General features: G+C 58.9%; 7 protein-coding genes across 7 annotated transcripts; 4 read left to right on the forward strand and 3 right to left on the reverse strand.

Annotated features, from left to right (window-relative positions):
* Positions 1-2,182: 2,182 nt before the first annotated feature.
* PLICBS_001291 (uncharacterized protein) lies at positions 2,183-3,116 on the forward strand (the record flags this gene model as incomplete). Its single annotated transcript, XM_065599786.1, has 3 exons — positions 2,183-2,396; positions 2,476-3,013; positions 3,077-3,116. 3 exons carry the CDS (start codon positions 2,183-2,185, stop codon positions 3,114-3,116), a joined length of 792 nt encoding a protein of 263 aa, XP_065455858.1.
* Positions 3,117-4,337: 1,221 nt separating this feature from the next.
* PLICBS_001292 (uncharacterized protein) lies at positions 4,338-6,854 on the forward strand (the record flags this gene model as incomplete). The annotated part of the gene is made up of 2 exons (XM_065599787.1): positions 4,338-4,500; positions 4,549-6,854. 2 exons carry the CDS (start codon positions 4,338-4,340, stop codon positions 6,852-6,854), a joined length of 2,469 nt encoding a protein of 822 aa, XP_065455859.1.
* A 911-nt stretch (positions 6,855-7,765) lies between these two features.
* Positions 7,766-8,832, reverse strand: PLICBS_001293 (60S ribosomal protein uL22; the record flags this gene model as incomplete). Its single annotated transcript, XM_018317653.1, has 4 exons — positions 7,766-7,924; positions 8,019-8,206; positions 8,396-8,609; positions 8,830-8,832. The coding sequence occupies 4 exons, from the start codon at positions 8,830-8,832 to the stop codon at positions 7,766-7,768; spliced, it is 564 nt and encodes a 187-aa protein (XP_018183178.1).
* A 693-nt stretch (positions 8,833-9,525) lies between these two features.
* Positions 9,526-10,706, forward strand: PLICBS_001294 (small subunit processome complex component; the record flags this gene model as incomplete). The annotated part of the gene is made up of 4 exons (XM_018317652.1): positions 9,526-9,655; positions 9,727-9,851; positions 9,928-10,591; positions 10,648-10,706. The coding sequence occupies 4 exons, from the start codon at positions 9,526-9,528 to the stop codon at positions 10,704-10,706; spliced, it is 978 nt and encodes a 325-aa protein (XP_018183177.1).
* Positions 10,707-11,343: 637 nt separating this feature from the next.
* Positions 11,344-12,728, reverse strand: PLICBS_001295 (uncharacterized protein; the record flags this gene model as incomplete). Its single annotated transcript, XM_018317651.2, has 3 exons — positions 11,344-11,762; positions 11,827-12,592; positions 12,651-12,728. 3 exons carry the CDS (start codon positions 12,726-12,728, stop codon positions 11,344-11,346), a joined length of 1,263 nt encoding a protein of 420 aa, XP_018183176.2.
* A 5,346-nt stretch (positions 12,729-18,074) lies between these two features.
* Positions 18,075-19,925, forward strand: PLICBS_001296 (uncharacterized protein; the record flags this gene model as incomplete). The annotated part of the gene is made up of 1 exon (XM_018317650.1): positions 18,075-19,925. One exon carries the CDS (start codon positions 18,075-18,077, stop codon positions 19,923-19,925), a length of 1,851 nt encoding a protein of 616 aa, XP_018183175.1.
* A 1,616-nt stretch (positions 19,926-21,541) lies between these two features.
* On the reverse strand, positions 21,542-21,967 carry PLICBS_001297 (uncharacterized protein; the record flags this gene model as incomplete). The annotated part of the gene is made up of 1 exon (XM_018317649.1): positions 21,542-21,967. The coding sequence occupies one exon, from the start codon at positions 21,965-21,967 to the stop codon at positions 21,542-21,544; it is 426 nt and encodes a 141-aa protein (XP_018183174.1).
* Between the last annotated feature and the right edge of the window lie 1,162 nt (positions 21,968-23,129).

Genomic DNA, 23,129 nt, shown 5'->3' on the forward strand with positions numbered 1-23,129 from the left:
CTCTGTCTATGAATATCTCGGTTTGTGCAGGGTTGGCGGCGCGCGGCTGCACGGCTTGGCCAGCCCTCGTGTCTATTAGAACGGGCAAGGATGACTATGTATAACGTAGGTCTGATGTACACCTAATGCTTGGCGAATTCTCAGGGCGCCTGGGTGCCATTTGCCGAGTCCCTGGAACTGGTGGCAATTTTGGACGGGCAGACATCGAGCTGTAAATGAACTGTGAGCACGTCGTCTCCTCATTGACTGAGCGCCGGCATCGATACGCATGGTGGAGCGTCGAGCCGGAGATGTCTATTCTGTCCTCTGCGAGAAAGCGCCGGCCAGTTTTGGCGACCCGATCTCGAGGCCCAATCACGGCGCCATGGCTCGGGGTGTCGTCGTGAATGGTAGTGCGCCATATGAAAGGGTGGCGGCCGGTTGAGGCGGCCCAGGCCTTCAAATGGCGACAACGTGCAAGCCAGAGAGAGCTACCAGCGGCTGACAACGGTCTGGGGCAGGGTGGCCGTGTATGCCGAGGTACTTTGTACGTACTACCTTGCCCTTGGCGAGCCCGCGCCTGGTCTAGAAGATTGGCAGTGGGTGAGGAATGGACGGGATGCTATTCTGGGCATATGCGCGTTTGGCTAAGCGCCCAACCGGTGGGTGGCCGGCCGGCGGATGGAGCTGCAGGACAGGCAGGACGAGGCTGGTCGTATCGTGTGTGGGCGGGGCGAGGCAGCCCAAGTTTCGTTTCCCTGATGATGTGCATCTCGGCAGCGCGCGACATGGTGGTGGGAAGGCTGCATGAAGGGTACGTACGGACATGTCTACGTAGGTATTCACTGCGGCGCCGGCTCGAGCTGAGGAGCAATTGAGAAAGCTGCGCGACGGAGAAGGCGGGAGACGGGACACCGCCAAGTGATGTGTTCATGAATCATGATACACGTACATCTCCTCGGTCGCATTTTAGAGATTACAGGCGGTGGCATTGACCGAGCACCCTGTAAACGGACGGTCCAAGTGCCGTCTGTCTGTACGACAGACAAGGTACAGGCATGTCTCGCCCCGGGTGGACGCTGCCGAAGAGGAGGCTCGCCAGCTGAGACTGACATCTCCAACGCAACGTTGACGGTGGTGCATTTGAGATCAATCCTGTCGGACAGGCCAGGACGTCAGGCTTGGCCCTCGGCCGTGGTTCGCTCGCCTGCGGATGAGCACGATCCGCCAGGGTCCTGGGACCTTGGAGGTCCCCTCCTCATCCGCCTCATCCTGCTCCATCTTCGCGCAGCGGCGACGCCAAGCAGCGCAACACCAAAACCACGGGCGCTTAGACGGCAGCCAATGACGCGCGCCGGACGGTCAAACACCCACGTCCGGGGCCCCAACGATTGGCCCACGGCGGCTCAAACTGCCTGCATGGGAAGACGGATGGCTAGACCACAGACCCAAGAAAAGAAGCACCCCGGAAGCTTTGTTTGTTTTAGACCAGCGGCCAGCCGCCTGGACTGCCCTGGCATCTGGCAAGCCTGGGGCAAGCCTGCCCAATGGCGGAGACGGGAGGGAGGAGCATCGCGGATGCATGCGCGCCCGTTGACGCCGCGGCACACACCACCCGCACGCACGCACGCGCGGGTGGCTGCCGAATGCACGCGCTGCCATGGCCCGTCGGCTGGCCTACCAGAGAGCTCGGGGAGCTTGCGTTCGTGGGTGGGTGGGTGGGTGGATGGGTGGCTGGCAGGACGGACACACTACCCGCCTCATGTCGTGCCGTCGTCGCGATATAATAGAGGCGGGCGCCTCTGCATCTCGCGTGCCTCGGGGAACACAGAACAAGATCGAGTCTCTTTTTTCGCCTTCTCAGCTCCCGAGCTCCCGGGTGTTTTTTTTTTTTTTTTTTTCCCCTTTTCTTATTTTCCTTCGTCGTCGTCTCGCATTTCCTTGTTTCCTCTGTGCTCGTCATCGTCGCTGTGGACATACCCGCCTTATATACCTACCGCCAGTACAGACCAGTTCGAGCACCGGGTGCCGAGTCTATCAACGCAGCAAAGGGAAAAGAAGCCGCGCACTGGTGCATCGGGCTTCGGACTGCCATTGCTCCAATCCGAACGTACACATACACAGAGACAGACACACGCATACACCTCTCCAACCTCACCCGCTCAGCTCTCAGCTTCTCCCCGGCAAGAAGCCTTCGTGGACTATGCATTTCTCGACCGTCTTGGTCTCCGCGCTGGCCGCCACGGTGCAAGCCGCGCCGGCGTTCCCAGGACTCAACCTCAAGGATGTGCCTTATCCCGTCAACGCGCTCGACTCCATGTCGGCGTACTTCAACGCCATAGCCGCCAAGGTTCAGGCTGCCCGCCTCCTATCCGAGGCGCCCTCGTGTGACCTGTCCAAGGCGCAGATGCCCCTCGGTGAGCACACCTAAACCATTGACGAGCGTTCAACTCGCAATGAATGAGAAACGCATATGCTGACTTGAGAGCAACCCAGGTCCCGATGGCCTCCTACCACCGGCTCCGGGCCTGACCGTGCGGCACGTCGCCGTGGGCCGCGGCACGCAAAACTACACGTGCGACACGGGCAACGCCACGGCGGTGCCCAAGGCGGCGGGCGCCGTGGCCACGCTCTTCAACGCCAGCTGCGTGGCGGCGCTGTACCCGGACGTGCTGGACAAGATCCCCAGCATGGCGGTGCACTTCAACCTCACCGACGACCGCCTGGGGCCGAGCGTGCTGCAGAAGTCGGGCGTGCACTACTTCACCGACGCTACGACCGCCTTCTTCGATCTTGACACGCCGACGCTCGACATCGGCAAGGCGCCCTGCGAGAAGAACAGCTCCGGTGCCGCGCCGTCAACGGCCAGCGTCGGACAGATCGGCGAAAAGGCCGTGCCGTGGCTGCGACTGAAGACCAAGGAGGGCGCCACGGACGACATCAAGGAGGTCTTCCGTGTGACCACGGCCGGAGGCAGCGCGCCGGCGACGTGCAAGGGCATGCCGGCTACGTTTGAGGTGCAGTACGCATCGGTGTTAGTCTTCTCCCCCCAGTTCTGCTTGCTTTCGATTCACTTGTTCTGACACGAGGCGCATAGATATTGGTTCTGGCAAGGCAAGAGCAACAGCACCAGCTAGGAGGGATGAGGCATCGGGGGCCGCGTGCGTTTGCGTCCGAAAGGGACGGGATGTGGTGGTGGTTTGTTGTTGCCCGACGATTCTTTGCTGCGTACCTAGCATCTGGTCTCTCGAGGGACACCGTGTATATGCTGGCTCTGTACATACCCACCTATCTGCACGACTTGTACTACTTTGGTACCTTATTCAATTGGGTGTTTTGCGCGTTTGCTGTGCTGGCCGTGTTGTTCTTTGGTGGTCGTGCGATGATGGATGGGAACCTGGAACTGCTTGTAAGTTCCATACAAGTTGTCGCTGGCACAGCCAAGCTCGGGCCTCCGTAGGGCGGTGGAGGACGAGTGGCTCGGGCTGGCGAGCGCTGCTTCCATGCTGCCACGTCGTCGATGCCTGAGTCAGTCGGTCATCCGTCGGACGGGAGCCAGCCAGCTGCGGCCTCAGGTTGAACACGGGCGGCAGTGCCCGAGCTGTGGACAGCCCAGTAGGTGACCAGCCAGGCGCTCGTTGCCCCGGCGCGGTCCCCGTCCGGTGCCAGCACGGGCCCCGCGCACGCCCACGGCACGCGGCCGCAGGTGCCAGGCAGCTGGCACAGGGTTGTTCGGCAGGGCACGTCGCCAACGTCGCTGCCTATACCTTTCTCCTCGCGAGCCGGCCAAGCTGTTTCCCGTTCTGCATCCTTCACCAACACACAACACACACACCCACGCGTGCTCCGACTTTGCCGACTGCCCGAGCTTCCACACCTGCGGGACGGACCATCGCTTCTCGCGCGGCTTCAGTGACATGGTCTGCTTGGCCCGGGCTGCGATTGCAAAAAACGTCGGTTTCCCTGGCCTGCCGCAAGCAACGACGCCAGCGACGCGCCCCCGGCGGTGCTTGGCGAGACGCGGTGCTTGCCCACTGACGAGACGCGGTGACTGAACTGACATGGGGTCGAGAAAGCAGCGGCGGCCGAAACGTGGCACTGGGGCGCTAAAGCCCGTAGCGCCCGCCTCCGGTAAGTCAAAAGTCAAGAAGTCCCGTCAAGAAGTCGTCAGATGCGGACCGGTCTGAGGCCTGTGCCGCCTGAGTTTTGACCCCCGCCACACCCTTCTTCCCTGCCTTACACGCCATCAAGCCGCCTCTCCTCCTACCCGGACAGCCCGTCTGCCTTGCCCGCATGAATCTGTTTGTTCATCTCCATCGTCACTGACAGCCTGCCCCCCTTGCCATCATCGTCCTCAAATGCCGTCTCCTGGCATCCTTGTGCCGGCGCACTACATTCTAGCCTCCTTCACCGATGCACCCCTCTCATTGACCGTTTTCGACCTGCATCCCCCCGTCGCGCTTGCTTCCGGTTCCTGGCGGCCGCATCGCAGCACACCCTCCCGAACCAACCACATAAAACGTCATCGACCCGTTGGCTAGCCTTTGCTCACAATACCCTATCTCACAGTTCACGGCTTCGACTGGCCCATGGGACACATTCCAGTAGAGATATTCGACATCATTGTCTCTCACCTCCCTCGCTCCGACGTCAAGACCCTGCGCCTTGTTTGCAGAGAGTTTGAAGCCAAGGTCTCGGCCAGCTACTTCCGCAATGTCGTCGTCCCGTTCACGGCCGAGATCTACTCGCGCCCCGACAATGCCTTCTCCAGCGGCATGCGCATTTTCCGGTCCTTTGGCCCCCACGTCCTTCGATTCGCGCTGTCGCTGGAGGTAAACGAGGACGCCCTCGCCGCGCCGCCCGTCAAGTTGACGCAACGGGCCATCCCCACCTTTTGGGGCATCTATCGATGGCCTCAGGAGAATTACTGCCGTTACCCCGATCTCGAGGGCATCGAGCTTGCCGCCGATGAGACTCATGACATGGCCGAGGCCATCAGCTGTCTCTCCAAAGTCCGTAACCTCGGAATCTGTTGCGACGCCGGCTTGGGCTTTCTCCTCGGCCCCGATCGCGTCGCGAAAGGCGCTTTTGCTGCGCACGGCGTCTTTGGCACCGAGGACTGGCGCCGTAGGAAGGTGCTGCAATCCCCTATGCCGGCCCGCCTCATCGTCGCTATTAACAGTCTTGGGCGCACCGCGGGCCCTGATGCACAGGCTGGTGCAGCTTTCCTTCGCTACGAGACACTGGCCAGGATGATGATGGCCGCCGGCTTCTCGGGCACCGCCCAAGTTGATGAGGCCATGCGCGTCATGGCCGCCACTGAAGATACAACTGTCGAGCAGATCGATCTCGACGGCATTCCTGCCGCTCCTCGGCCCCCAGAACTCGAGCCTGATTTCCTCCTGACCGATGACGATACGCACCAATTCTTGGAGTCGAGGGTGTCTGACCGAGAGCCACGATTCCTCAGCCCTGCCGCCCTCACTGTGGCCCAAACGGAGATGCTTCTCGAGTTGGACTGGGCACACCGTGCAATGATCCAGTCCTACGTCATTGCGCTCATGGACAACGCCCGGACGGGCGTTCTCAACAACGTCACAACTCTGAGCATCGCCAAGATTCCGAGCAGCCACATCAAGATTCTATGCCGCGACGACCTCTGGCAGAGCCTGCCCCAGCTCAAGATCGTCTCACTGGGCGTTATTGCCGACTGGAGGGAGATTTGCGCAACAGAGGATGGCTCTGCCCAGGGCAGATCTTTGAGTCCCACGGACGCCGTCGGCAAGGTCTTCGAGCTGCTCAACTCTCATATTGGAAGGCAAACCAACATTGAGAGCCTTCACTTCGAATGGATCTGCGGCGGCGAATTTGGCCCGAGCCGATACCAGCGCAATCAGTACATCCTACCGGCGCCTTTCTTTCAGCAGCCGGAAAACATGGCGAGACTGAACAGCCCCAGAATCCATGCGGACGACATCCTTCGTCTCCCGCACGTCGTACACCTCTCATTGAAAAATTGCTGGGCATCCCCCCACGTCATGATTCAAGCTCTACGCCAGTTCGCTCTCTCGTCCTTGGAGAAGCTTGAGTTTGAGTCGGTGTCCCTTTGCGGGCCTCCAACCACGACGTCCCAGCCATCACTCGCCTGGGACCTCTTTCACGTTCGAACCTTCCCTCACCTCGGCTTGTTCCAAGCTGCTCCGGTGCAGCCTGCTTCTACCAATCCGTCCCATGCAATGTTCAACACTCACGCTGTGCCCCCTCCGGCGGACTCCCAAAACCCCCTTACAAGTGCGAATCCGTTGCCTTCTCAGGTGCTTCTGGACATAACGGGACCCGGAATTTTCTCGTGGTCCGGGCTCATCGAATACTTCTCTCCTGGGGCCAAGATCAGTCAGGGACCAAGCGAGGATGCCGACTCATCGGATGATGAGGGTGAGGTGGGGGAGCTGCTTCCCAATCGTTTGCTGGCCTATCTGCGGCAAGATACACTACATCGCCCAGCAGGTGAGCGATATCAGCTGCGGTCGATATCGTTCAAGTCGTGCGGTTATGTCTCCATCGACCAACCGCACATCGATACGCGTTCTCTGGTGGCCAGAAGACGCCAGTTGTTGCCCAACCCTCACGCTCAGGAGGCAATGTATCCCAGCGATCACATGCAGCGATGTACGGATACTTTGCTGGGGCTCATTATTCCCCGCCTCCCTGCTCAGGACTACATCAATCTGCATTACGGCTTCGGTATGACCTTTGGATGGCAGGGGATCTACGACGGACGAATCATACAGGATGCCGTTAAGGACGGTATCGAAAGGCCCGGTGTTGGGCGTTTCTCTGGTATTCTCGAGGGTGACGGAAACGTCATTGAGTGAGATTTACCGTTGCAGACGCCTTTGCGTGAGAAGAAACTGTGCTGTCGGCTGCAGAGGGCGGTGTTCTGATCGGAACCGCTGGACCTTGACGTTGGAAACCAATGGCGGGTGTTCGGCGATCGAGTGGGCCAAGCGTGGATGACGTTTGGCCTGGCGTAGACGGAGACGAAATGGCACGGTGGTTAGCTTGATTTTCGCGGACGATGTTGAAGTTTTGGCGCACTGGAAAGACAAAGGCGATACCCCGCGGGCTCATGAGTGTGCATTGCCGATTGGCTTGTTAGATACAAAGATAGCTTGTACGAAGTAGATCATGTCTCGTTGCTCGACAGCAAAATGCTGACGTTATGTGCTGTGCGGAATTGCACTTTGCAGTGCCCATGATACTGTGCATAAGCCCACCGGGAAGTCGCGTTGCTCGTGTCTGAGTTGATGTGCGCACTGTTCCGCCCTTGAAGAACACTCAACAGGCGCGGCCTGACGATTTGGCGTCACGTTCACGTAGACTCCCGAGTCCAACATCTTGTCTTTCGTGCTGTGGAATTACACTTTGCGTTGCCCATGATGGTGCAGAGACTGAGGCGTGCCCACGGGGAAATCACATTACCTGCGTCTGGGTAAATGTTGACGGTTCCTCGAGGGGAAAATCTCCCCCGGAGCAGGCTGACCAGTTCGCATCACATTCACGTAGCCACCCGAGTCCGACGTCTGTGTTTCGTTTGAGTTTATTTCGTCAAGAACCCATGCGAAAAAAGAGGAAATTTGCATGCGATCTTTCCCTTTTAATGCCATGCTCCATCCGTAGCCTGCCATACACCAGGAGATGAAAAGCCACGAACCACTCAGTAAACAGTTGCCCCCCACTTCCCCTATGCTTCCCCAAGACCCGAATCCCCTGCGCGCTTGTTCCTTTATGCGGCAGTGATGGCCTTGCGGACGCGGGCACCGCGCTGTCTCGAGTTGAGACGGAGCTCCTCGCGGCCAACAACCTGGTCGGACTTCTGGACAACCTCCTCACCCTCGGTCAGGATCAGCTCGATGTGGCAGGGGTTCGACATGTAAGGGTTGATCTGTAGAATATGTGTCAGCCAGCGTGTCGTCGTCGTGGTCGAATCGCGGAGAGGTGTCGTCCGCGCTCGGGGCAGAGAGAGGGCAAAAACGTACGCGACCGTGGGCACGGTAAGTGCGGCGGCGCTGCTTGGGGGCCTGGTTGACCTGGATGTGCTTGACGACCAGGGCACCGGTGTCGAGGCCCTTGGCGTCGGCGTTGGCCTCGGCGTTCTTCAGGAGGTCCAGAAGGTACTGGGCCGACTTGAGGGGCCACCGGGCCTTGGAGACACCAAACTGCTTGCCTGTAGGGCGGAACATCTGTCAGCACTTGTCCCAATTCCTATCCATAACCGTCCTCCCCCAATCAATTTCCTCGCAATTTTCCGAGCACAGAAGTAGCACGTCGTCGTCTTCTTTGCCAGTCGGTCCGCCGGGGGAAACGTCTTGGGGAGGTGGCTCCGTCGGAGGATGCTGGAAATTTCGGGTCGTACCTTGGGCGCAGCGGCCGGTGCTGCCGGCATATCGTCGCATGGGGACAGCCTCCTTGTGCTCCTTGACGTTCTCGAGGAAGGTAACAGCGCGCTGCAGCTTCCAGCCGTTGATGGCCTGGGCGGTCTCGCGGGTGTTCTTGAAGGAGACTCGCAGGTAGGCACCGCGGGCGCGGGCCGACTTGGAGGGCTGGATCTCGGTCGCGGCGTATCGAACCTGGTTTTCGGGCGAAGAGAGTTGGTTAGTCCATCGATGTCTTCTTGTCTTCGCTTTCAATCATCGCGCCGGCGCCGTGCATCGTGACGTTGAGGGAGCGCCTCATTTCAAGCGGGCCACCACGCCGACGGCACGATGACCACCCAAAATGAATTGCTCAATCATGTCGCATGCCGACCTCGTCGTCCAATTCCAATATTGCTTCGCGGGCTGAACTCACCATCTCGACGGCTTTGCTGTGGTGACTGATTCGACGACGTGGGTTCGGCGGGCTGGAGTTGAGAAATTCTGAACTTTTGCCCTAAGGCTTGGGGGGAGCCAAAGCTCGCTTACCCGTTCGGGGAATTGTTAGGGTTTGGCTGCCCTGCTCGATCGGGAACGGCACCAGGACGGGACTGCGAAACGCCGCCAAAACGGGACGAAACAACGAGGAAATGGTATTTGATCAATCAATATGCAGATTCAATGCAGCATTTGGCTTTGCAGTTTCCTTGCGAATTTTCTTGCCAATTTGAAGTTGTGCGATGAATTTACAACGCAAATTCACAGGGACTGTATACTTCAATGTCACCTGACCGGCGGCTGCATCTACACGTGACTGCTGATTGACTGGTGGGGTCCAGGTCCAAAAATTCGGAAAAAAGTCGGACCCGGCAAGGGTCCTGGCCGCCCCCGGCCAACCAATAATGGCCGTCGCTGCGGGGCCGCCTCTGAAAAGCTACCAGCAAAAAGCTTCAAAAATTTCTTTCGTCTCAGAGGCTGCCGAGCGAACATCTACTGAGCCAGCAGGCCATTCTCGACTTTGCAGTCCGCACCCCTCCCAAAGTCTGCTGCAGGGTTCCGATTTTCTGCCCCGGCTTGACTACAAGCAGGCTCATCTATTCTTCAATCAACTTCCTCCGAACAACACAACAAAATGGCATTTGGCGCACGAGGTGGTAGCCGTGGTGGCTTTGGTGATCGTGGTGGTCGCGGCGGCGGTCGCGGCGGCCGTGGTGGTTTTGGTGACCGTGGTGGCCGTGGCGGTGCCCGCGGCGGTGGCCGAGGTACGACTTGATTCCTCCACTTCTGGGGATATCTCTTGCGATGGAATCTTGATCTGACATGCGCAACACAGGTGGCTTTGGTGGTGGTCGCGGTGCTCCGCGCGGTGGTGGCATGCGAGGAGGTGGTCGTGGCGGCCGTGGTGGTCCCCGCGGCGGTGGCAAGCCTGGACAGAAGGGCGGTGCCAAGGTCATTGTGGTATGTGCCTCCCGAGGACATGAGATGCCTCCATCTGCTCGCGACTCGATCGACGTCTAACATTGTTGGTTTGCAGGAGCCCCACCGTCACCCCGGTGTCTTCGTCGTCCGCGGCGGCAAGGAGGACGGTATCGCTACGCGCAACATGGCCCCGAGCGAGTCTGTCTACGGCGAGAAGCGAATCCAGCACGATGAGACCATCCAGAACGAAGACGGCACGACAACGACCACCAAGGTCGAGTACCGCATGTGGAACCCCTTCCGAAGCAAGCTTTGCGCTGCCATCGCCGGTGGTGCCGACGAGATCTACATGCGCCCTGGCTCGCGCGTTCTCTACCTGGGTGCTGCCTCGGGCACGTCCGTCTCTCACGTCTCCGACCTGGTCGGCCCTACTGGCTACGTCTACGCCGTCGAGTTCTCCTCCCGTTCCGGCCGTGATCTCATCGCCATGGCGTCGAAGCGCACGAATGTTGTTCCCATCGTTGAGGACGCCCGCCAGCCCGCCCGCTACCGCATGATCGTCCCCATGGTCGATGTCATCTTCGCCGACGTTGCGCAACCCGACCAGGCCCGTATCGTCGCCATGAACGCCAACTGGTTCCTGAAGACTGGCGGCGGCGTGCTCATCTCCATCAAGGCCAACTGTATCGACTCCACCGCTCCCCCGGCCGAGGTGTTCGCCAACGAGGTCAACAAGATGAGGGCCGAGCACATCAAGCCCAAGTTCCAGCTCACGCTTGGTAAGCCTTCTTCATACTCTTCGCCTAACGTTCGGCATTTGCTAACCAACTTGCAGAGCCTTTCGAGCGTGATCACTGCTTGGTCGCAGGCGTGTACCAGCGTTACAGCTCGTAAGGAGGAACGCTCGACTTCTATCATTTGGGAGTGAGCCACTCGTCTGGACTCCCATTTCATCATCGGTCTCACTTGATTCCCCCCGCAACTTGAGAGCGCATGGGCGTCCCGAGCTTTTTCGTCCACGTCATGTATGCCATTGATGCATTTTGGTTCACTTTTTGTTGCTTTTCTCTGGACGGCTGCTTTATCTGGGCGAGACGGCGTTATGGGTAGGGCTGGATTGTGTAGATAAAGAAGAATTCACGGCGCCAAGGCCAACTGGAAAGACGTGGCAGGAGCTAATATCTACTGAACGTGACAGAAATGTGATGAATCCAGCTGGCAAAGGCACTTTGCTTCGGAACTCGGTGGGTCTGGCCGTCTGCCCCCCAGATGGCTCTTAATGTGACATGGCTTTATCGGTACCGCGAAGACAGTCTTGTCAGGCGGCGCGCATTTGCACTCCTAGTTCTCTAAGCATCGTGATGTGCAACGAATGGCTTGAGCGTTCCAACCGCAGCGTTCGTATGACTACCCCCACAGCGCATTCTGTATTGCGCCAGGTGTTCCTCCGACTCCCATCGCTGTATTTCCCTTCCATGTCGCTGATATTTGCAATGAAATACATAGTTCCGTGCTTTTACCGCTCTCGCTTTCAGAGCCTTCGCCTCCTAAACTCGAGCACGACGTTTGGGTTTGGCGTCTTTGTCATGACCACGCAAAACGATCTCGGCCGCTTTTCTCCTGGCCGAAGCCTTATGTCGTAGGCGAGGAGGAAGCGCGCGAGGATGAGCTTGATCTCGTTACCGGCGAAGAACCGCCCCGGGCAGGCGTGCTTGCCGGCGCCGAAGTTGACGTACGTATCTCCGAGGCAGGTGAACTGCAGCCGGTTGTTTGCCTCGTCCGATTCTTGGCGCAGGCGGTAGAAGCGCATGGCGTCGAGTATGTCCGGGTTGGGGAAGAAGCGCTCGTCGCTGGCGATGCCGGCCGCAGGGGTGATGACGCGCGTGCCCACGGGCAGCTCGGTGCCGTCGGAGAGGGCTATGGGCTTCCTAACCTTGCGGGCGAAGGAAACTGCCAACCTGCTTAGTTTGTGCTCCCAGATCGTCAAAGCTGACGAGACCCAGGCTGTGCTTACCAATGTTGCCGTGTAGCCTGTGGACCTCTCTCATGAAGCTGTCCAACTTCTTCAACATCGCCATGCTCTCCTTGTGACGCCATCCGTCGCCCTCCTCGAGAACCTGTCGAGCCTCCTCGCGCAGCTCCTCCTGAAGGGCCACATCTGCGGCCAGATCGTACATGCACTCGCAGACGACGCCGTTTGTCGTATGGATGGAGGCCGCAGCAATGACGAGCTGGAGCTCAACATGCGCCGCCAAGTCGGCTTTTTCGCCCTCGGCCATGCCTTCCATGAACCACTGCAGCACATCATTTGGAGGGCCCTCGCATGCCGTCGAGTCCTGGTCGCGCACGCGCTGTTCGAGGATCGGCCTAATCATATCCTTGGCATTCTGTATGTCGCGATGAATCTTGCCTATGTCCGACACGAGGTACTGCGCCAGGGGTCGCATCCATTCGGGGAAGAATTGCAGCTTGGCACCGGCCATGAAGACGTGCACAGCAAAATTCACGGTTGTGTCTAGCCAGCGTTTGTCGCGACATAGTTCAGGGCCGACGAAAGCTCTGGCGCTGAGTCGGCTGATGGTTCGGAGCGCGAACGGATGCCATTTCACAGGAGTCCAGTCGTCGCAGGCAGGAAAGTCAGTGGCGATGATGTCGTCTAGCTCCTTCTTCAGGACGGGAGCCAGCTTGACTAGGTTCTGCGTCAACCGCGTCCGCACAACAAATGTCAAAAGGTCAACGTTGTGGCCAGGCCAGAACTTTGTCCATTTGCTTTGCAGCGCCTATATCTCGTCAGCATTGACGTCGTACAGATTGAAAAGCGCGGGAGAGACCACATACGTCGGCGATTGCGTCTCTCGCACTCAGAACGTCTTCTGGATACTTCTTTAGTTCCGCCACGTAACTCGACGGGATCATCAATTGGAAGCCTTCGGTGGCTCGCACAAGGTACACCCTGTCGCGAAACTGCAGCTACTTAGCGTCGAGCCGTTCTCGTGCCACCCCAAAGCATCTGTTGCTTGCACGAACCTTGTGATAACTGTCCCTGAGCAAGGACTCTGCCGAGAACAGCCATCTGATCCTGGATGCCTTGTACAGGGGAGCCGCCACACAAAGTCTGTGACTCCTCGACTGGAAAAGCCACGCAAATAGAAGAACGGCGCCAATTACAGCATAGTAGCTAAAGCGCTGTGGTTGCAGTAATAAAAGCGGTCGGTGTAAGTCGGGGATTTGATGCCCGGCTTCCGCCGCCGCCGCGTTGGTCATGACGATGCTGTGTGTAGTAGACAGCTGGTAGTGACAGCCAGAGCTGCACTCAGAGTGAACCTCTTGCAACGCCGTGCGTGATGTTGTGCTTTTGACTGCTTCGCAGGCTATTCGCTACTTGAGGCAGTAGCCGACAACCATTGATGCGCCTGACCAAGTTGTACTGCTCTGCTGTTGAAACCACCGGGCTGGTCAAGGTGAGTCTCTATACCGCGAGACAAAGCTCGTCGACTCGGCCACGAACAATTGACACCACGAGGTGCCAAGCAACGCCGAAGCCGGTGGGTGGGACTGCTTGTACGGGATCTCGGGTGCAGCAGATCGCGCAACTCGTGGCTGAGACAGCTGGCCACGGGGAAAGAGAGGGGATATCCGCGTGGTATGGTTTAGAGTCCTGGCTCGCAAACTGAAGCAAGTTACATGAAGGCTACAGTATGTACGGAGTTGGAGAAAACGGCTCGCAAATTTTGACAAGGGCTTTGGCCGTGGCGCATCTGCCTGGGCTTCCAGCCCTGAGTTCCCTGCTTTACGGCTGAAACTCCCGATGACTTGTGCAACGCGCCTGGAACAGAGCGGTCAATATCTCGCAGCGCCTTTACGAGGCCGTCTGAGTGAAGTACTCCAGCACACCAGCAGGGCCGGATCGCGCACACACCACACAGCGGTCGATGCCACAACACGTTGCATCTCGGAAAACGAACGCTCCGTCGCATTAGCCACCGCATCGTTAGAGCCCCGTTCCGGCACGAGGTGCTTCTGCAGCGGCTATCTTGGCCGTTTGCAGAAGCATCATCGCCGGCAGAGCAATGGCTTCTTGAACCCGGGCTGCGGGCGACCTCTGAGACATCCAGAATGTGGCTCCATCAGCGACGTGGACGACGCCGTAGAACATTGATGCCAGGTGTTGGTGGCTTTGCCCAAAAGGGTACCATTGAATGACACTATCTGTTGGGCGCCGTCTCAGCTCTTTTCATACACGTAGCATTTCTGGTTCTCGCCATTTATCTGTGGCCAGTCATGGCAAAGGCATTATGCAGGTTGGCGCCAGAGCCGCTGTCTGAACCTGTTTGTCTGACTCCGGCCTGAGCTAGCAGCGACACGTTCGTGACGAAGCTGCCGGCATTTTCTATGCACCCGGTCGATGCTGTACTGATGTTGGACCCTAACAGACTGGTGCAACGCGTCGCAGTACAGGCATAATATGAAATGACATGTCGGACTGCCGCAAGATTGAGCCATCTGGTGGCATGATGTCGATTTAATCCGTGTTCAGCGCTGTCGGCAACTCGAACCCTGCTGAATACGTCTTGGATGGAGAGTTTGGAGGCCAACTCCAGACACGGGACTAGGAAAAATCCACAGGCCGAATCATGTCTCAACATGGGCTTTGCACCCAAGTTGTGGAAAATTAGGCATGTACAAGAGGAAAGCCCGGTGGTGTGTCGCCGGGGTTGCAGTCTATGTTTGGTCAGACAAACAGGTATCACGACAGGCCGCGATGCGAAGGGCCCAAAACGGTCTTGTTTCCCATGTAATTTACAACTTGTTGGAATCTGGGCAAAGCGTATTCTTCGCCTGGCACGCAGGCCGCCCAATCTTCACGAAGAGGTACACATGAATAGGTACACATGAAGAGGTACACATGACGAAGTACGTGTATCCCGTGGCAATTCCATAAGCTCGACACTTTTCCCTGCAGGGTTCTTGTCACAAGCATTGTACCGCCGTTCGGGAGCAGGAAACTGTACCCTGTCTAATGATGACTAGGCGTGCAGGAGTGCAGTACGACATTTCAGGGCCCAGCCGTCTTGAAAAGTTGCTTTGCGAAGCAGCTCGCCTCCTCCCGTCGGTATGGTTGTGGACGTGTATGGATGCCTGAAGTGGAGGCAAGAAGGTGACCAAGTAGCGTCACTTCGTCCTCCCCTTCGTGCTTCGGGGTCCTGATACTACGTAGGCTCCATCCGGTCAGGAGAAGCGCAAAAGTTCTCATAAGGCCAGGATGGGGCTGGCTGCAGGAGAGACCTGGTCGCATGCAAACCTAGCAACACAAGGGGAAAACCGGGAACCAGGGACACTGGCCCATACCAGGCAACGTCTATCCTGGATTATTCTTGGCAAGCATCCTAGCTGACCGCAGAGCCGGGTCCATGACTACGTACCGCACCAGGGTCGTTTCATTGGGCTAGCATCAACACTTTATTCCGGTCCGGCGGGAAACACGTCCGGTTGTTTTCGCACGCGTCTCATTTTGTTTTGCTCGGTACAGCTTCGGGATAGGACGGAGTGTGTTGACTACCGGCGTGGAGCCTACTCTCTTCTGGAGGCAAGAAGAGTATTGAGAGACTTAGGAGCTGGCTATATGCGACCACATCGTAAGCACAGTTCATCACGATTCACGAATCATTGAACCCAGCGAAACAGATCTGTGACAGGACAGCAGCGCAGCCTTGACCGTGTCTGACTCGGAGAGGTGGTTTCAAGAACTCCCGACTCAGCCCTGAGTCAAATTTGATGACGATCTAATAGTCGGCCGCGCGTAAACCAGCACTCGGGGGTTTGGCAGACAGGGCACGGGTCAAGAGGAACCGGGGAAGCGTTCCGAAGGGGGCGTAGGGGGGTGCAGCGATACCACAGATTATCAGATGTGAAATCGGTCTCGGACAAGGGTAGCTGGGCAGCCAAGGCAAGGGAAGGGGTGGTGTCTATTGTCCTCGTCCAAAGCGAGATTAGATGGGCGGCGATTGATAAGATGATCAGATAAAAACTTTTCCCGCAGGGTGAGACAGGGGATGCAGCGACACGACAAGAGTATTCCAATTGGCGACCCAGTCACACACCCTCATCAACGACTGGATCCAACAACTCGGTTTGGGTTCCATTAGTGGGCAATTAACGCGAGCGGACCAAGCCAGGCATTCAGGCAGCGCGTCAAGGGAATCACGATGCGACCAGGGTGACGCCAGGGGCCAAGCCGGAAGACGCGACGCCCGGGATGCTGCTCACCATTGTTTGCAGGTACGAGTGGTCCGTATGGAGTGCAGAGTGCAGATGTGTCCTCGGCACGGGTACGGATACGAGGGCAGACGCTGGCAGGAAGGCTGACTGTCAACTGTTCCATCGAACCACGACATGGCGCAACCCGGGCCGTGTCGGCGAACAGCGCCATGGCTGGATGGATGAAATGGATGGATGCCATCTCCACTCCGAGGTGGAAATGTTGGGAGGGGCTCTCTGGGGTGCATACGTCGCCCACCGCAATCGTGATTCCTTCGCACATATAGTGGTGGTGGTAGGTAGCACAAGTGACTGTACGATTGCCGGTGGATGTCGAGACGGCGAATCCAACAGTTCGATGAACACGTGGACAACAAAACGCAGCCAAGTGATGCTCACCTGGCGTCGCAGCCGTCATCGTAATTATTGACCCTCGAGCGGTGTCTTGTGAGTGGCAATTCGTTCTCCCTCCCCACCAAAAGGCCCGGAACTGTTCGGTTCGACGGCGTGCCGGTCGGTGGCCGTAGCGGCCAGCAAATTGCTGGCACGAGGCGACGGCCGGTGGCGTGACTGACTCCTTGCCTCTGGGGCGTGCGGCGATGAACCGGGCCGGGGTGCGCTATCAATCAGTGACCAGTCGTGCCCGCCACAGGCAGGTCCCGGTCTCCTCCAGGTAGTGCTGCAGGTGCCCGGGCCCTTGCCGTAACGTAGGCGCTGGGTCGCCGAAGGCTCCCAGTGCCCGGCACTCGACGGCTGCCCGGGCGCTGGCTGCCCGGTTTTCGGCGGCGCGAAACAGCGGCTACTGCGCCGCCTGGCTGGACAGGCCAGGACTGCCTGGGCGGGCAGTGACACCCACCAGTGACCAGTAGGCTCCGGCCAAGGTTCTGTCCCGGGCGTCCGTTCATCCCCCCCTTTTCCCGGCCCTTCTTTCCATCCCTGTGGCCACTGTCCCGGACATTCATTACAGTACGTACAGTACTGTACAAGAAGAACAAAGTGAATCTTGTCTCATCGCTTGGATGCGTTGGGACGCAGAGGCCCAACCGGCAAGCAGGCCCCTCTTGCCGAGGCGTCTCGCGACCTGGCCAGCACACATATGCAGCGCTGGGAACGTCCGTGTGCCCCCCCGGCCGATTGATTGATTGAGGGGTCCGACTGATTGATAAGGGGGTTGCCGCATCCCCTCCTCCTCACGCTCCTCCTCCGTCCATCGGCGCCCCCATCGGCAGCCCGTCGGCAGCCTTCGGGGACGGGCTCCCAGGCGAGACCAGCGCACCTGCACCGGGCACACAGCGTGGCTCTCCCGGCCGCATCGTATCGCTTCCTCTCTCCGCTGATTGATAAAGGCCAGTTACAGTTTGTCAAATGCCCTCGATGGCGTAACTGGCGCCTCGTGATTTGCTGGCCCCGGTTTTCCGGAGAAGGCTTGTCAGGATGCCACAATCATTAGCTCACCACATGCCAGAATCCTCCAGTAATCGGAGCCCACCGGAGATGCACTGGAAGCTGCTGGCCCGCCTGGAACCACAGCGCTGGGGCGCTGTGAGACATCCATCTGGGATACATCCAGGGATCCGTTCGGCACACGCCCCTCCTCCGCCCACGCCGGCACCCACCCAGCCCTCGCTCAACGCCCGCTGCAGCCCAAAAGCCCTCGGCTTCCACACCTCGACCACTTGGTCTTCGCCGCCTCCGACTCGATCCGTTCGACGCTTCACTTTTTCAATCCCACCTCTGCGGCCAGCACCTTTGCCAGTCCATTGTCTCTTCGCCATTCCTGCTATCTGGGCTGCCATCTACGTCTGGTTGGCGATTGATACCCGTCTCTTGTCTGCTCGCTCCCGTCCTCAAACTCTGCATGCAGCGGCCCTACCGACATGCTCAGACGCCCCTAACGAGCCTTCGACACACCCTTCTCGCCCACTTTACGCCGACCTCTCAGCATCCTCAATTCCATCCGCTGCCGCCGTCTCCTCCCACCAAACCACCATTTACACGCCCGCGATGCCGAGTGCAACGCCGGTCCAGGACATTGTGTCCTCGACCTCGGACTGCATCCCCGCCGAGCCCAAGGCGCCCTCAATCGCGCCGTCTCTCACATACTCGGACGAGTCTGACGACCAGGAGGAACTCGTTCGCGTCGACCATACACGTCGCCGTCGAGCATCGACGAGGCTGATCGCCCAGAATGCTCGTGACATCCAGCGCATCACCGGCGAAACGACCGCCGAGTTCGTTGGCCGATGCTGTGGCGGTGGCTGCTGCTTGATGGGCGGCTCGCGGCGCACCGGCATTGACTATGAGCCCGTTCACGAGCCCACGAACGAGGCATACCAGTCTCTAGGCCTGCATATTAACGAGATACCGACCAGCTTGACGGGCATCACGGAGCTGCCCGAGAAGACGGTGTCATTCAAGTCTATTCCTCAGCCGCGTAACATGCCATCGCCCACCGATTCCGCCATATCCCTCGGGTCCGACCGCGACTCGACGCACACCGCGGGCACAGTGCAGGAGAAGCAAGCGTCGAGCCATGGATTGGGCTCCGTCGACACCTCTATTCAGCCACCACGTTTCGTGCAACCGCACCCGCCATACCACGTGTACCCGGCCCGCATTCACACCAGTCGCGAGCTGACCAAGGTCGGTGCCGAGAAGCGCACCTACCACTTCGACCTCGACATTACCGACTACCCCGTTGAAGACGGCACGGACTTCAAGGTTGGGGGTGCCATCGGTGTCATGGCGCCCAACTGCGACATCGTGGTCGATGACGTCTTGGATGCCCTCATGGTTCCCCGCTTCCAACGCGACAAGCCCGTGCTGCTTGTGACTAGCAAGGGTCGATGGCCTACAGTCTGGGGCGATGACCAGCCACGAGAGCTCGTCACTACCCGGCGAGACTTGCTCACCTGGTGCACGGATCTGCAGTCCTACCCTCCCACCAAGCCATTGCTCCGGGTCTTGGCTGAGCACGCCAGCGAAGAGAACGAGAAGAAGATCTTGACGTTCCTCTGCTCCGCCGAGGGGCAGGGTGCCTTCTGCGACTTCCGGACCGGGCCGCACATGACCATTTCCCAGCTCCTCAACGCTTTCCCCAGCTCGCAGCCTCCCCTGGACGAGTTGCTGTCTTGCCTCCAGCCGCTCATGCCACGGTTCTACTCTCTCTCCAATGACCCTCACGAGTCATACCAGATGCGGGACCAGAAGCAGCATCGCCTCATCGAAATCGCCGTCACGGTGCACGAGACCAACGACTGGAAGCGAGGGTGCCGCACAGGCGTAGGCTCTGGGTACTTTGAGCGTCAGGCTCAGCGCTTCCTCAAGGCGCAGAAGGCCGGGCAGAAGAACCCTGAGTTCTACATCCCTATGTTCAAGGGCTTGATGGCGAACCCTTTGGCCAAGCAGTTCAACTCCGAGGGCCCAATGCTCCTCATCGGCGCCGGGGTGGGTATCGCCCCCTTCCGAGGCTTCGTCCAGCGCCGGCTGAAGCAGGCCAACTGCGCCAACAAGGTGTGGGTGCTTCAAGGCGTTCGCGACTCGCTGCTGGACGAGATTTACAGCGGTGAGTGGGGCGTGCACGAGGACGAGGTCAAGCGCGTCGTGCAGAGTCGCCGCGGCGAGGGCAAGTATGTGCAGGAAGAAGTCCGCAACCAAGCGGATCTCGTGTGGTATATTATCAACGCCGTCGACGGCCGCGTCTTTGTCTGCGGTAGCTCCAAGGGCATGGGCGAGGGTGTCGAAGAGGCGCTCATCGACGTGGCCATGGCCAAGGGCAACCTCGAGCGGGAGGAAGCTGGCAACTTCTGGCAGCTGAAGAAGGAGGCGGGACAGTACATTGCGGAGACTTGGTAACGTGGCTGCCAACCGCACAGCACCTATCAAATTTTCCGCCTTCGGGGTTGTATAGTTGGGTTCACTGGGACACAGCAAGTTGATTCTGCCACGCATTTTACGGTACTGGGACAGATGGGTCACGCATGTTAGAAACCAACGGGCGCAAGCATTGGCTCGAAAACATCACGGGAGTTTGGGGCTACGGAGTCAAGGGATTGTCATCATCGGAAGCACGGCCGGCTCTGCAGCGTCTGGCAGACTTGGCTTCACGAATAGTGCGTGAAACAGTCATGAAGACGTTGGCGCGGAAAGCACCGTACCTATTTGTCATTGAATGGAATCGTTGGAGTAAGAGAGAGGAGCAGCAGGCAGATAGCGCAATGCTCAGCAGTTGTCGAGACATCACAAGATGGCGTACTGTTCGTTTGAGTGACCGATTTTTTTGGCGGACGATACTGACGACATTCTGGTACCAGATGCCGCCACCGCCCACCAAGGTCCTGGGCAGAGCGGTGCACGTAATTGTTGCAGTAACGTGGCAAAGGGCGCCTATGCAGGTGCAAGCCCTTGGGTCGATGTCAATGTCCGGTCCATGACGTCCCAGAACCGGGATCTCGTATGCCGGGCGGACGCGGTTGGGTGTGCGGAGCCGGGGCTTCAGTGGCTCCCCCAATGCCCAAGGCCTCAAAAGGGGGTGTGGACCCTGGCAGATGTGTTTTCCTGCAGCCGTTCGGACGGAGGGCTGGGGCGAAAAGATGCCGGACGGGGCCTTTCCGGGGGGGCTGAGTGGGGGAGGGGAGAGGCCGTCGTCACGGAAGTTGCGTCTGCCCTGCGGAGGTTTGTCATGTGCGTGCCCGGTTTGAGCTGACTTGCAGCAGCTGCTGCTGCTGGGAATGCTGGATGGAGTCATTGAAAACGGGTAACGGAATGCGGGACCTATATTTGCGGGATGTGGGGAGGATGAACTCCCTGGCCGAGTTTCGACTTGATTACCCTGCACTTTGACATCCGCGAATTGACGTTCTTTTGTCGACGCGGCCGTTGCCGTCCCTGGAAGACGAACCGATTTTGTGCCTCCATATCTTCATATTTGTTCAACTTGCACGAACGTTGTGTGCGGTGGCCATGCTTCAACCGCCAACGAGGCGCCATACATACTGGCCGGAGGGTAACATTTGACCAAGCTGAGAGTGGTGGTGCAAGGCCTACGGTAGACATTACCACCCACCATGTCACTGCCGCTCACGCCATGGTTACCCAAACGTCCAACAGAAACCCCATTGAAAAGGTGAGCGAGTTGTTCCTGCTACCGAGGACTGGCAATACTCGGGGGCCAGGTACATATGTCCGGTCACCGCCAGCACTGGCTTACTCGTATGCCGCCCAGTCCAGATCGGGGCCGGGCCCCCGCTCGGCTCGGAACATAAGCGGAAGCGGAAAGACGGTGCCGTGCTGTAGGAAAACCTCCTAGGTACTTCGTCCGACCAGGGTCATGAACGTGTGATGAACAACACAATTGTTGTGTGTAGACTACATAAGCGCCTGTGGGCTCGGCCTGGCTTTGAACAAGTTCACAATATGGGTACGCCTGCAACGCCAGTACAACATAAGCCCCCGCCCATCAGCAAGCACCTCTATATGCAGGCCCCTTCGCAGTTCGTTGCGTGGACGTAGTTGACGGTGAGCTGCCCGTCCCACTCCGGCGTGCCCTTCTCCCCCTTGACGGGATACGAGCCGCATCTCGTGCAGCCGCGGTCGGCGATTGCCTTGAGCAGCTCGAGCACGCGCTGGCCCGACGCGCCGTCCTTTGTGTTCTCGAGGAAGGCGCAGAACCCCGCGGGCCCCCACATGTAATATCTGCAGATGATGTGCTCGCCGCTCTTGAACCTGTGCCCCTTGGGAAAACTGAACGTCTGGGCCCTGATCCACTGCAGGACCGGCATCCCGGCCGTCCAGGCGTGGTCGCAGGTCCAGTTGCCGTCGCAGGAGCCCTTCCTGCCGCTCGCAACGGCTATGTGGAGGGACGCGAGGACGGCGACGAGGCTATAGTGTAGCTGCATCTGTGGTGTGGGTTGTGAGACGGGTAGGATGGCAAGAAGAGGTCGATTAGGCGGCCGTACCTCGAAGCCTTTGAGAGCTGCTATAATAGGCAATATGCTCTCTCAACATGGCCAAGCATGGAGCTACTTGGGACTCGGGAGCGCGAAAAACGACGCAAGACAGCGACAAGGTACAAATACATCCGTGTTGTCCAGATTTTCATATATGATGGCGTGAACAGCTGCAGCAATGGACCATGTAGGATTATTTTTAGTTTAGGAGCAATGGCCTCCACGGACTGAGTTGAGCACATTTACACAAGACGGCGAGGGGCACATGTGGCTTGTCGCAGATGCTTATTGCACGAATACGGCGTTGGCAGCGCGACCCAGCTTTCGCTTGCAACGGTGGCACGAGGGATTACTGGTGATGCGGGACTGGAGCCCTTATCTCGCACAGCACGCGGTGCTCACCCTGCAATGCGTGCTTGTCGCAGTCGAGTCAACCGGCAGGATCAGTGATGCCAGTCCTGACTCCTGAGCTCACAGCCAGTCAACGGCACCATCAGCCGCAACGAGGCGAGCTATCAGGTTGCATGCAACCGGGGCAGCTGCCGGCGGGGAGTCCGGCTCAGCCATTCATTTCCCCGTGTGCCTTGCCTCGAAACCCGCCTGGGCTTGCACGTCGCACAATCTTCGGACAAACCCTCGTATCACCGGAGGGGGGGCCCCCTGAGCTCGCCGCGTCGCGAGGCGCACGAGTGATGAGTGTGTGCGCGCGCGCCACGTGCGTCTCCCTCGGCAGTGGAGAATACAGTAACTACCAGTGGCGGGGGGGAAGCGTCGCGAAAGATGGAGCGCCCACGCCATCGCGCGCGGCTATGACAAAGGCACCTGCGCCATGGTCGTGCGGCTCGTCGGGCGGGCTGCTGAAACAGCACTGTTGCGCTGGCTTAGGTGACGGGGTCCCCACCCAGATCCCAGCCTGGCGTCGGCACAGCGAGCCGGATAGCAGACTGCTGGTGTCCATACCGCTACCGCTGACAAACTGAGGCTCCCGCCCGGCACGTGCCCCACCCGGATGCCCTCCCCCCAACTGACGCAGGCGCTCGCTCGCTCACCAAAGCCAGCCCCCCCCCGTTCGCACTGACGTGACAATTTTCGCTTTCCTCAGCATCACTCA

Source organism: Purpureocillium lilacinum, assembly GCF_023168085.1.
Source record: "Purpureocillium lilacinum CBS 284.36 DNA, scaffold_1, whole genome shotgun sequence".
Taxonomy (NCBI): Eukaryota; Fungi; Ascomycota; class Sordariomycetes; order Hypocreales; family Ophiocordycipitaceae; genus Purpureocillium; species Purpureocillium lilacinum.